The sequence below is a fragment of the Oncorhynchus tshawytscha genome, linkage group LG30 (genome assembly GCF_018296145.1).
Source record: "Oncorhynchus tshawytscha isolate Ot180627B linkage group LG30, Otsh_v2.0, whole genome shotgun sequence".
Classification (NCBI taxonomy): domain Eukaryota; kingdom Metazoa; phylum Chordata; class Actinopteri; order Salmoniformes; family Salmonidae; genus Oncorhynchus; species Oncorhynchus tshawytscha.
This window is the reverse complement of record NC_056458.1, coordinates 26,234,215-26,247,678: the sequence shown is the minus strand read 5'-3', so window position 1 is coordinate 26,247,678 and position 13,464 is coordinate 26,234,215. Positions and strand designations below refer to the sequence as shown.

At 43.3% G+C, this 13,464-nt stretch overlaps 1 protein-coding gene across 5 annotated transcripts in view; it reads right to left on the bottom strand.

Moving 5' to 3' along the window:
- LOC112228499 (transcriptional regulator Erg) overlaps nucleotides 1-13,464 on the bottom strand; it is a 69,126-nt gene that overhangs the window by 15,166 nt on the left and 40,496 nt on the right. For 3 of the 5 annotated variants that reach the window (XM_024393867.2, XM_024393869.2, XM_024393870.2), the window contains exon 3: nucleotides 207-424. In XM_024393867.2, the coding sequence (XP_024249635.1) occupies nucleotides 207-424 (218 nt within the window). Of the gene's footprint in view, nucleotides 1-206; nucleotides 425-6,716; nucleotides 7,097-13,464 lie in introns of those variants that run through there. The other 2 variants (XM_024393868.2, XM_024393871.2) reach the window with 2 other exon arrangements.

Here is a 13,464-nt window from a genome sequence, read left to right as displayed (position 1 = left end):
CCACTTGTTTAAAGTACATTAATAGAAATGCAGACAATAGACAGGAAATCAGGGCCACAGGCAGCCTGGCTGCAGCCCAGTGCACAGTGGACCCCAGGGTGTAAAGCACTGTGTCACTTCGCCCCTTCTAATGCTAGCACTCTCCAGAGCTCACACGATATGGGCCAGACATATGTAAAAGTGAAGCTAAAAGTGGACTGCTGTACCTGTTGCCGTTGACCTGTCCACTGTTGCACTCCATCTTGATGGTGACGCGGGCGGGCGGCTGGGACAGCCAGTCCTGCTGGTGCACCCTGGGGCTCATCTTGGCCGTCTGGCCGTACTCGCTGGCCGCCGCCGCCGCCATCTCAGCCTTGGCGTGGTGGGGCGTTCCGTAGGTGCACTCGAACAGCGACTGGTCCTCACTCACCACCGACAACGCTTCCTGTACGCAGAAAGAAAGAGCAAAGACATATCCCTCTTAGATTTCTATTACAATCAAAGCTCCATTCACTTGGTTTACAATCAACTGGTTCAGATTCATTAAGTGTGGATTTTGGCATGAACCGAGTATGATTGATTTGTGATCCTAGGGGCTCTGCTCAAATTGCAGGTAATTTGGGACCGGTCTGTGATTTAAACCCTAAGCTCTATGCACATATGTGGTGGATATAACATTAGATTGCAGTCTGATGAATACCTCCTTGTGAGCTCATTGTTTTGTGGGTAAAATGGCAGACAGAATGACCCCTGGAAAACTCACCTGAAAACCAGGCCCCCTCATTATAGAGGGATTACCATGGCCAGTAAAAGTGCTCCAGTTTCATTCACTTCTACCTGGGTTGAATTAAGAGCACAGAAGTATACGCTATGATTAAACCAGCTGGGTGTCTACCAGGCTCTATATGATCGACAACATGGGCAAAGAGTACCAATATTAACCAACCTGACCCTCTAAACTACCACATGCTAACCCTCTTGATCATTAACGTTTCACAGGCATTTTGTCCAACTTTTTGTCTTCCTCACAGGACAATTGCTACATCCTGGCATCACAGGTCTGAGCTAAGTTCACCCGGTGCCATCTAGATGGGATAGGCCTCCTAAAGAGTCTGGGTTACTTCCTGTAATTTTTTTGGGATGTTTTCCCCTTTTTTTCTTAGTTTTCCCCTCTATTTATACAGGTTATTCATATTGAAATTAAATATATTTTACATGAGAAATCTGTTAGGTTCACCTGCTAGCCACTGTCGCCCAAAGCCTGCTTTAGGGGGTTTACACTTTTGATTTCTAATTAAATACTCTGTGCCAATGGCATAAAAAGTTCAAAACCAACAAACATTTTATTAAGTGTTTTATACTTTCTCAACTGTTCAGTTATTCCCTATCCCAAGACCCCCAATTTAGCTGTAGAAAGACCTGAGAGTTTTTTTTTGTAAATTTCCAGGTATTCTTTAGGTTATTGGGTTAGGTCAAGGCATTCTAAGCATATTCAGCCATTCTTGGGGAAATGTAAATTGAGACTCTACTTCAACTTTCATTCCAACATCCATTTGTTGTGATGTCAGGAGACCACAGTGCAGACCACACTCATGATTATCTCATCACTGGGTATACTCCCTCTAACCACAAGGCCTCAGTCAGGTCGCCATGTGTCCTTCATCCAAGAAAGATGGAATCATATGCAATACAAAACACTTTTAGGATTTGTACATTTAAAGATTAAATACATGTTCTAGCCAAGGAGTTAATTAAATCTTGATTAATCTAGTGTTTATCCTTCATTTATTTCAAAGCCATTCCTGTCTCCTCCCATCAACCTCAAATGAATGGGATCCAACAGTAAAAATCCATTTAACACCAATGACTAACACAAACACATATTTTCCCACAAATGCCATGACATGGCAACCTGTCTCTAATTTTCCCAGTATTGTTCATAAAATCTCTTAGCCAAATCCTGTATTGCTACATATACCTCAGAGGGCTTCCATCTGAGTCAAACACCAACCCTTCTCTTCTCTTTTTTCTCTGAGCTCGTCAGCCATCCTCAACCTGCCCTCCTCTCTCTCTCGTGGAAGGAGTGCCCCTCCAACATCTCGGTGTAAGTGACCCACCCTGATCTCAAATCACTTAGGAGGAAAAGGAAGCTGTGTCGGAAAGCAGATTAATCTAGTGGGGACTGGTCCTCCCTGATATGTCAGCTGCAAACCACATTACAGAGCAGGCTCGGCTCATTGACCGTCATCTGAGAGCGGGTCCAGGGGTTAGAGATAGAGGAGAGCAGAGCATAATATACACGAGGTGACCCCAGCCAGCATGAATAAGGGGCACACACACACAGCTTTTGTTCAACCAATGCAAACAAAACAAAACCACATCCATTCACAGCTAATGTTCAGCCACACAGCTCCATACTTCCTGAGCTTTGATCCTATGGAAAAGACCATAAAGCCAGGAACTGACCAAAAAACAACCAAAAGATAGGCCACAAAGAGATCCATCATCAATCACAGCTGGGATTTCTGATAGATGTGTAGCCATCGAGTGCCATTTTAATGCAGTCTGTTTACATTGTGTCTGGGAACAATTTACAGATTTAAGATTTTAATGTGATCACCTTGTTGCAGGAGAACTTGCCTGAAATGTAGAAAATGCTATACTTGTACTGTATTTGGGGTATAAAAAGGCTTCAGAAGTTTGTAATTTCCACTATGAAAATTCAGAGTTGATTTACCCTTATGAAAAATGTATCAACCCCTACAAAAATGTCCACTAATTATAATCCACATAATAATTCACATTTCTTGTTGCTGTAGGACTATTATTTTCCTGCTGTAGCAAACTGGATCAATTTAAGATCCTACAACTGGAAACACTGGAAACCAGTTATAAAATATTTGGCCATCCTGAAGCCAACAGAAATATGTGACAAAATAACATGACACTAAATACTAGATTTAGCGATCACAACATAGAGAAGATTCAGATATTCCATAAACACCAAGACAAAATGAAGCAAACATAATTTGCCTTTAGATTTGAACTAAACTAGCTTAGATCACAACAACACAAGAGTCTGGCCAGGTCTCCATCTTGCCCCAACTCAGTACAGTACATTCCTCTAAGGTCCATTATTCCTCTTCTATGGAAAATGAGAGATAGTTTCACAACCTTAGTGTCATGGTCAAAGAAAATGAACACAGAATTAGGCAGGGAAGAATGAGGCTGTGCTGAGCCCAGTTTTCCTATCGAACAGTGTCCACCATAGAATAAGTCATATAATGTACACATTCAGGGAGGTCCTCTATGGGAGCGTGTAGTGGAGTTCCAGGGGCTGCAGTATGGCCGTCTGGGTAGGGAAATGAACTGCTGACCAGAGGGCAGCTGGTTCAAATCAGAACTTGAGCCCCTCTGAGGCAGTATAGTAAATTACCCTCCATAAATATTGTGCTTTATAAGTGGAAATTGGTATAGTACACTTAATTTCACCTCATATAATGTTGTGTATATCACATTTAACAACAGTCAAAATCATGTTAGCCTGAGCTGGTTTACAGTACTTTATGGTGCACATTTAGTCCTAAAACAATTCTTCCTAAACATGCTCCAGTGTCTCCAGGGTCATTCTGACCTTATAAAGTGACATAGAGAGCCATATTCACAGTGTATGAGTAGCTCTAGTCCTGTACTCCCTCTCAATGGAGCCATTGGACCCATTCATGGAGAATGTCCCAGGCAGCCTTCCCAATGAGACATGGTGTGGTGTGGCTGAAGACAGGAAGCTCCCCTTCTCCCAGCATTTCCTGTGTTTAAAGTTCCTTTTAGGGGAGGGATATCGGGAGGTGGGGAGCGCATAACAGGAAGTGCTCATCGTTGGCATTTTGATTGTGGCTGAGATTTGGAACACTAATGGAGTTTATGGCCGGATGAAGAGAGGGAGAAATAGAAAGAGGGAGTGGGAGGGAGGGAGTTCGCCCTGCAATTTCTACACAGCAGGCCATTGGGCAGTTCACCGCAGGTTGACGTTTATTTTAGTCTTGTCCTGGAGGCAGAACTGAGCAATTTCCCCTTAGATAGGCCAGCTGCAACATTGGCAATTGTAATAATTCGCTTTTTGGTCTAAAGGGTTAGGGTTAAGGTTAGGTTTGAAATCAGATGTCATGGCTTTGTGGCTATGAGAGCTAGTGACCACTTTGCAGGGCTGCCTCCAGAACAAGATGCAGTAACATCAGTAGTGCAGGTTATGGCCTTCAATCGGGGGCAGCCATTCTGGATGTTGTTTTAGCAGCTCCCTCCCTGATTCCACCAATTAAGACCACCTTAATTTTCATTTGGTCAGACAGGCAATATTGGGGTGTCCTACTATGAATTGACAGAGACAAACCTCCCAGTCCAAAACACAAGATCTGTTATTTTTCAAACAGGAAGAACACCTGTGTTACATTTCCACGAAAGCCGTTTTGTTAGCATTGAAAAGCAGTCTGATTTGTACATGACTGCTGGAAAACATGTTTTGTTTCGCAATAGGATACCACAGAGAGAATGTTTTTGCCTAGTAGAGATCCTATGATGAATAACTTCCAGGGGCCTTGATTTGGCAGTAACGTGTTATGGAGAAAGAGACGGAGCTTATGTGTGAAACTATAGTACAGGATGAAACGTGGAACGGCAAAAGCCTGGAGAGTTTCAATTTGAAAAATTATGGGTATTTTTATTTCCATAGGTCAGTGACAAAGGTTGGCCAGAGACTCAGACCTCACAAAGACACAGAGGTTGGTTGGCCACAACTTCCTGAATCCCCCTCTGATATGTGTATTACACACACATATACACACTATCTGCATTGTTTGCCTCAGTTCTGTCCATAGGCGGGCATGATAAACTGTTTTGTTTGTGTCCTGATATCCTGATGTGGTTGACTCACTGAACTGAATGCTACACTCTTCATTGTGTAATTAATTGTACATTGTATTAAGTGTATTTCTATTTTTTTAACACATTTAGGACTAAAGAAGTGGCTATGGACCAGCAAAGTTAACAGGTTGGTCTACCAAGAACATTTATGATTGGTAAGGGATGAGATCTGTTCTCTGATTTTTTTCTCCCTTATGTTCTGTGAACATTGCTTTCTAGGTGTGTACTAGATACTAGAGGACCCAACTCACTGACCCCAGGTGAACTGTCTAAGATGATAGACTGTCCACTGGTGCCATAACGTGTCTTCAAGCTGAGAATAGTGTGACTAGTGTGACACTATCAAAACAACATGACGCAGCTTTTCAGTTGGTTGCGTTATGCTCATTTCAGCAAAACTATTCCCCAATCGTCTTGTGCTATTGTGACAGAGAGTATCTATGTCCGTTGTTCAGAATACTCTTATAGTCATCCATAATAATCTCAATCAGATGCAATGAAGTTCGCCACCACCAAACCTGTTCCACAAAAAGCCAGCCAGTGCATCGAGAAGGCGTTTATAAACAGTAGTCACTCTCCTCTCTGCCTGGGACTTCAACTCAACCACGGTCCCAGTGCCACAATATCACGGGTCACAAAGGAGCAAGCTCCCTCGCCAAACATTTGGGTTCTACTTCCAAACTGTACCTGTTTGCATTGAATACCAGCAAGACAGCTGATTATGTAATTATGGCTTCCCTGCTTTTGTTTTATTGCTCACACTGTGACTTGGCTGTAAACATCTTGTGCTGCCACTGGCAGACGCAGAGGGTGGAAATATTAGACGCCATGTTGAATTAGGTTTGCAGGTGACTGACTCCCTAGCAGGACTCTAAATTAAAACATGTAATGCGTAGCACTGGAGCTCCCAACTTTAAAGTTAGGAGCACAACATAAAATGTAGGAGCACCAGAAAAAATATTTTTGTTATATTGATTGAGATATAGCCTATGAGTTCCAGCTACTTATGAAGCATGTTGTGCCCTAGATTATTTGATTATTATAAAAAGCAAAAAATGCTTTTGTCCTCTGTCCATTGTCTAATTGGTGTTGTTACAGTAACTACACAAGGGTAATTACTTGATAGACTAACACTAGGATAGCCATGTCAAAGTATGAACTATTTACTACTACTAGTTACCATTCATTTTGATTATGATGTTAACATAGGCATTAATGCAACAATAACAGTAGCATGATAAAATGTCTTCAGAGAATTTAAACCTCACATTATTTCAGTTCCTTCAGCACAGGATTGCATTTTTCATTTCAAAGTATAATTTTCGCAGATGGTTCTTTGACAAGACAAATACTTATGACTCACCCCCCCCCCCAAAAAAAATTACCAATACATAAGAATGCAAAAAAAATGTCAATTTCTTTTTCTTATTTTTTTTTGTAAAGGTAAAAATATCAACATCAAAAACATAATAGACGTTAAAATTGGTGCCTCTCCATAATGGATCAAATGTTCAAGAAATGTAAATTACGGTTTGTTTCATTTGTTTGTAAGACAAGCCAGGTCAAATCAATTCAGCGTCTGAAAGAACGAAATCTCAGATTTTGTCATTAACCCAAAGATTTTTGAAACCGTACAACCCATCCGCATAGGAAAAGGGAAATTTGCAAGGAAATCTTGTCGCACCTCTATGGCAGAAGGGTGTTACCCTTCTGTGTGTTTCTTTAAAGTGCCACGAAAACTAAAACAATGCCCAAGCACTACAGAAAATAACCAATAAAAAGCCAAAACTTTGGCGAAAAAAAAATTAAAATGTACTTACCTTAATGGTGCTGGCCATATTTGTTCAGGACCTCTCAGTCCTGGTAAAACACACTGGTATAAATTCTAATTTAATTTTTTTCTGGACAGCAAGCTAGTTGAGGTTCCACTAAGCGGTGTTTGGAGCGGATGAGATTGTGCTAACGTTGGGAAGTGAAGTCAGCCAATAGCAGGAAGAGGTTTCTATTGGTTCTGGCCACCGCAACTCGAAGAAACAGGATATTTGGGAGAGAGGAGATAAGAAGGGCTAAAAACAATGTTGTTATTCTTGATGTGTGTTAGTAGTTTTTATTTTTAAGTAAGGAGGGGTAAGGTTGTAGAGGGGAGACTAACTAAAGGCTGATCTAAGAGTAGGTTCTCTACTGAGGCAGGCAGATGTGAAGTGTGTGTGTGTGTGTGTCACACACATAAACTGGTGACAGGATGCAAATGTCTGATCATACGATCCATACTTGATACGCTTGCCTGCCATATGCCTCTATAGATGGCTACAGTGAGTACAGCACCAACCTCTCTTGCACAGAGCACTCAACACTGTTAAGATAATTTCACCACTTTAGAAAAAGGGGCATTTCAACATTACTCTACACTTAAACCATTTTTAAAATCAGGTTTAAGTATATTCCAGTAGAAATGAACCTTTATAAACTCACTTAAATAACAGGTTACATGTATGCATCAATGTAGTAGGCTACCTGCATAATAAACAGAAAAACTGAATGTCCACACAATGAATGAATATTAATTGAATGGAGAATGAGATGTGAGCAGCCCGGCCCTCCTTTCTTCGGGGGGTCTGGTTGGGTCTGGATACTAGAGGTGAGAAAGCAGCAAACCTGAGCAGGCCTGATAAGGAGGTGAAGTCAAGGAGAAAGTCAAAGAGAAAGTAAGAGAGGAAATCAGAGCGCAGCCTGACATCCTGCTGCCGACCTCTGTCAAAACACACCCGTGACTGACCACCCCTGGTCCTGTACGTTGATTACACACACACATACAAAACACACACACACAAACAGGCAGGGGCAGACCCACTGCACTGTGACCTCTGACCTGTGACCACTCTCAGGTGTACAGTTGAACCACAGTTCAGACCAGAAAGCCCTCGAGGTAGTACTCCATTCAACTGACCACTGTGAGGCTCAGGGCCATAGCCAGGGTTAAAAATTTGTGAGCCGTGAGGTTCACAGTGTTTGTAAACCAATCGTGGCGTGGCATCATATCATTTACACAGAGGAATTATTTTCCAAGATGGCGTAGTAGTAGGACGTGTGTGTTTGTCTTTGTCTTATCCCGTGTAAATAGCCGGTCTTTTTCGTATATATCTTCATCTCACTTTCTATCTACGAACTAAATATACTTTCCTGCAACCCTCCTCACCCAATGTGGTACGGATCAGCCTCACCCAGAGCATATCAGACTGCTTCTCTCTACCACATCACCAGATTCCTGCCGCCCTGGATCATTACACCGGATTATCACAGCTAGCTGCAAACGAGTGGCTACTGTTAGCTAACGCCTCTGTCCCGAAGCAAGCACCAGCTAGCCTTAATTTATTTATTTTTATTTCACCTTTATTTAACCAGGTAGGCAAGTCTGGCCAAGATAACGCAAAGCAGTTTGACACATACAACACAGAGTTACACATGGAGTAAAACAAACAGTCAATAATACAGTAGAAAAATACGTCTATATACAATGTGAGCAAATGAGGTGAGATAAGGGAGGTAAAGGCAAAAAAAGGCCATGGAGGCGAAGTAAATACAATATAGCAAGTAAAACACTGGAATGGTAGATTTGCAGTCGAAGAATGTGCAAAGTAGAGAGACATAATGGGGTGCAAGGGAGCTAAATAAATAAATACAGTAGGGGGAGAGGTAGTTGTTTGGGCTAAATTATAGATGGGCTATGTACAGGTGCAGTAATCTGTGAGCTGCTCTGACAGCTGGTGCTTAAAGCTAGTGAGGGAGATAAGTGTTTCCAGTTTCAGAGATTTTTGTAGTTTGTTCCAGTCATTGGTAGCAGAGAACTGGAAGGAGAGGCGGCCAAAGGAAGAATTGGTGTTGGGGGTGACCAGAGAGATATACCTGCTGGAGTGCGTGCTACAGGTGGGTGCTGCTATGGTGACCAGCAAGCTGAGATAAGGGGGGACTTGTAGATGACCTGGAGCCAGTGGGTTTGGCGACAAGTATGAAGCGAGGGCCAGCCAACGAGAGCGTACAGGTCGCGGTGATGGGTAGTATATGGGGCTTTGGTGACAAAACAGATGGCACTGTGATAAACTGCATCCAATTTATTGAGTAGGGTATTAGAGGCTATTTTGTAAATGACATCGCTGAAGTCGAGGATCGGTAGGATGGTCAGTTTTACAAGGGTATGTTTGGCAGCATGAGTGAAGGATGCTTTGTTGCAAAATAGGAAGCCAATTCTAGAAATAACTTTGGATTGGAGATGTTTGATGCGAGTCTGGAAGGAGAGTTTACAGTCTAACCAGACACCTAGGTATTTGTAGTTGTCCACATATTCTAAGTCAGAACCGTCCAGAGTAGTGATGTTGGACGGGCGGGCAGGTGCAGGCAGCGATCGGTTGAAGAGCATGCATTTAGTTTTACTTGTATTTAAGAGCAATTGGAGGCCACGAGAGTTGTATGGCATTGAAGCTCATCTGAAGGGTTGATAAGTGTCCAGAGGGACAGAAGTATACAGAATGGTATCGTCTGCGTAGAGGTGGATCAGAGACTCACCAGCAGCAAGAGCGATATGATTGATGTGTACAGAGGAGAGAGTCGGTCCAAGAATTGAACCCTGTGGCACCCCCATAGAGACTGCCAGAGGCCCGGACAACAGGCCCTCCGATTTGACACACTGAACCCTCAGAGAAGTAGTTGGTGAACCAGGTACTACACACGCCTGTGAAGAGGGAACGCAACACCCTGCTACAACTCAACTCAACTCCCCAATCAATGGGGGCCAACCAATCAGCTGCTTGGGGAGAATTCAGGAAGCCTAGGGAACGTAACACCAGGCGAGGCAATCATTTGAGAAACCAAGGCTATCGAGTCTGCCGATGAGGATGTGGTGATTGACAGAGTCTAAAGCCTTGGCCAGGTCAATGAATACGGCTGCACAGGACCTTTAGGACCTTGAGCGTGGCTGAGGTGCACAAATGACCAGCTCTGAAAACCAGATTGCATAGCGGAGAAGGTATGGTGGGATTCGAAATGGTCGGTAATCTGTTTGTTGACTTGGCTTTCGAAGACCTTAGAAAGGCAGGGTAGGATAGATATAGGTCTGTAGCATATAGGTCTGTAGCAGTTTGGGTCAAGAGTGACCGCAGCTGCTTTCCAATCTTTGGGAATCTCAGACGACACGAAAGAGAGGTTGAACAGGCTAATAGGGGTTGCAACAATTTCGGCAGATCATTTTAGAAAGAAAGGGTCCAGATTGTCTAGCCTGGCGGATTTGTAGGGGTCCAGATTTTGCAGCTCTTTCAGAACATCAGCTGACTGGATTTGGGAGAAGGAGAAATGGGGAAGGCTTGGGCGAGTTGCTGTGGGGGGTGCAGTGCTGTTGACGGGGGTAGGGGTAGCCAGGTGGAAAGCATGGCCAGCCGTAGAAAAATGCTTATTTAAATTCTCAATTATAGTGGATTTATCGGTGGTGACAGTATTTCCTATCCTCAGTGCAGTGGGCAGCTGGGAGGAGGTGTTTTTATTCTCCATGGACTTTACAGTGTCCCAGAACTTTTTTGAGTTTGTGTTGCAGGGAGCAAATTTCTGCTTGAAAAAGCTAGCCTTGGCTTTTCTAAATGCCTGTGTATATTGGTTTCTAGCTTCCCTGAAAAGTTGCATATCATGGGGGCTGTTCGATGCTAATGCAGAACGCCATAGGATGTTTTTGTGTTGGTTAAGGGCAGTCAGGTCTGGAGAGAACCAAGGGCTATATCTATTGCTGGTTCTACATTTCTTGAATGGGGCATGTTTATTTAAGATGGTGAGGAAGGCATTTTAAAAAAAATAACCAGGCATCCTCTACTGACTTTACTGACTCTACTGACTGCTTTATGCCTCTCTCTAATGTCAATATGCCTTGTCTACTGCTGTCTTGGCTAGTTCTTATTGTTTTATTTCACTGTAGAGCCCTCAGTCCCGCTCAAAATGCCTTAGATGGCTCTTTTGTCCCAACCCACACACATGCGGAGACCTCACCTGGCTTAACTGGTGCCTCTAGAGACTAAATCTCTCTCATCATCACTCAACGCCTAGGTTTACCTCCACTCTACTCACATCCTACCATACCATTGTCTGTACATTATGCCCTGAATCTATTCTACAACGCCCAGAAATCTGCTCCTTTTATTCTCTGTCCCCAACGCACTAGACGACCAGTCCTTATCCTACTCCTCCTCTGTTCCTCTTGTGATGTAGAGGTTAACCCAGGCCCTGTAGCCCCAGTTCCACTCCTATTCCCCAGGCGCTATCATTTGTTGACTTCTGTAACCGTAAAAGCCTTGGTTTCATGCATGTATTAGAAGCCTCCTCCCTAAGTTTGTTCTATTCACTGCTTTAGCACACTCCGCCAACCCTGATGTCCTTGCCATGTCTGAATCCTGGCTTAGGAAGGCCACCAAAAATTCTGAAATTTCCATCCCTAACTGTAGAGAGAGCCTGCAGAGTTCTGTCATGCTATCCAGGTCTGTGCCCAAATAGTTTGAGCTTCTACTTTTAAAAATCCACCTTTCCAGAAATCAGTCTCTCACTGTTGCAGCTTGTTATAGTTATAGACCCTCAGCACCCCAGCTGTGCCCTGGACACCATATGTGAATTAATTGCCCCCATTTATCTTCAGAGTTTGTACTGTTAGGTGACCTAAACTGGGATATGCTTATCACCCCAGCAGTCCTACAATCTAAACTAGATGCCCTCAATCTCACCCAAATTATCAAGGAACCTACCAGGTACAACCCTAAATCCGTAAACACGGGCACCCTCATAGATATCATCCTGACCAACCTGCCCTCTAAATACAACTCTGCTGTCTTCAACTAGGATCTCAGCGATCACTGCCTCATTGCCTGAGTCCGTAATGGGTCCCCGGTCAAATGACCACCCCTCATCACTGTCAAACGCTCCCTAAAACACTTCAGAAGCAGGCCTTTCTAATCGACCTGGCCCGGGTATCCTGGAAGGATATTGACCTCATTCCGTGAGTAAAGGATGCCTGGTTGTTCTTTAAAAGTGCTTTCCTCACCATCTTAAATAAGCATGCCCCATTCAAAAAATGTGAATTAAGAACAGATATAGCCCTTGGTTCACTCCAAACTTGACTGCCCTTGACCAGCACAAAGACATCCTGTGGCGTACTGCATTAGCAGTGAATAGCTCCCGGGATATGCAACTTTTCAGGGAAGTCAGGAACCAACATACACAGGCAGTTAGGAAAGCAAAGGCTAGCTTTTTCAAACAAATTAGCATCCTGTAGCACAAACTCCAAAAAGTTATGGGACACTGTAAAGTCCATGGAGAATAAGAGCACCTCCTCCCAGATGCCCACTGCACTGAGGCTAGGAAACACTATCACCACCGATTAATCTACAATAATCGAGAATTTCAAGAAGCATTTTCCTACGGGTGGCCATGCGTTCCACCTGGCTACAGTCTTCCACCCGCCCGCTCGTCTAGCATTACTCTGGACAGTCCTGACTTAGAATATGTGGACAACTACAAATACCTAGGTGTCTGGTTAGACTGTAAACTCTCCCTCCAACATCTCCAATCCATAATTAAATCTAGAATCGGCTTCCTATTTCACAACAAAGCATCCTTCACTCACGCTGCCAAACATACCCTCGTAAAACTGACTATCCTACCGATCCTTGACTTCAGCGATGTAATTTACAAAATAGCCTCCAACACTCTACTCAGCAAATTGGATGTAGTCTATCACAGTTCCATCCGTTTTGTCACCAAAGTCCCATATACTACCCACCACTGCGACCTGTATGCTCTCGTTGGCTGGCCCTTGCTTCATATTCATTGCCAAACCCACTGGCTCCAGGTCACCTATAAGGCAGGGCTTTACCTAGCAAAGACTTATCTCAGCTCACTGGCCACCATAGCAGCACCCACCTGTAGAACGTGCTCCAGCAGGTATATTTCACTGGTCATCCCCAAAGCCAACTCCTCCTTTGGCTGCCTTTCCTTCCAGTTCTCGCTGCCAATGACTGGAACAAATTGCAAAAATTACTGTAGCTGGAGTATTATATCTCCCTCACTAACTTTAAGCATCAGCTGTCAGAGCAGCTTACACAGCCCATCTGTAAATAGCCCATCCAACTACCTCATCCCCATGTTGTTGTTCTTTTCTCCTTTGCACCCCAGTATCTCTACTTGCATATTCATCTTCTGCACATCTACCACTCCAGTGTTTAATTGATAAATTGTAATTATTTCGCTACTATGACCTATTTATTGCCTCACCTCCTAATCTTACAACATTTGCACACACTGTATATAGATTTTTCTATTGTGTTATTGACTGTACGTTTGTTAATCCCATGTGTAACTCTGTGTTGTTTGTGTCATACTGCTTTGCTTTATCTTGGCCAGGTCGCAGTTGTAGTATTTTGTACCAAAACCAATAAATATATGATAGCACTTTTAACTTGTGTTACAAGTATTATTGGTGGGTGTGCATTTTTGGGAATGTCTTTTTTACAGTCTATGGGTGTACATTTTGTAAGACTGAAATGT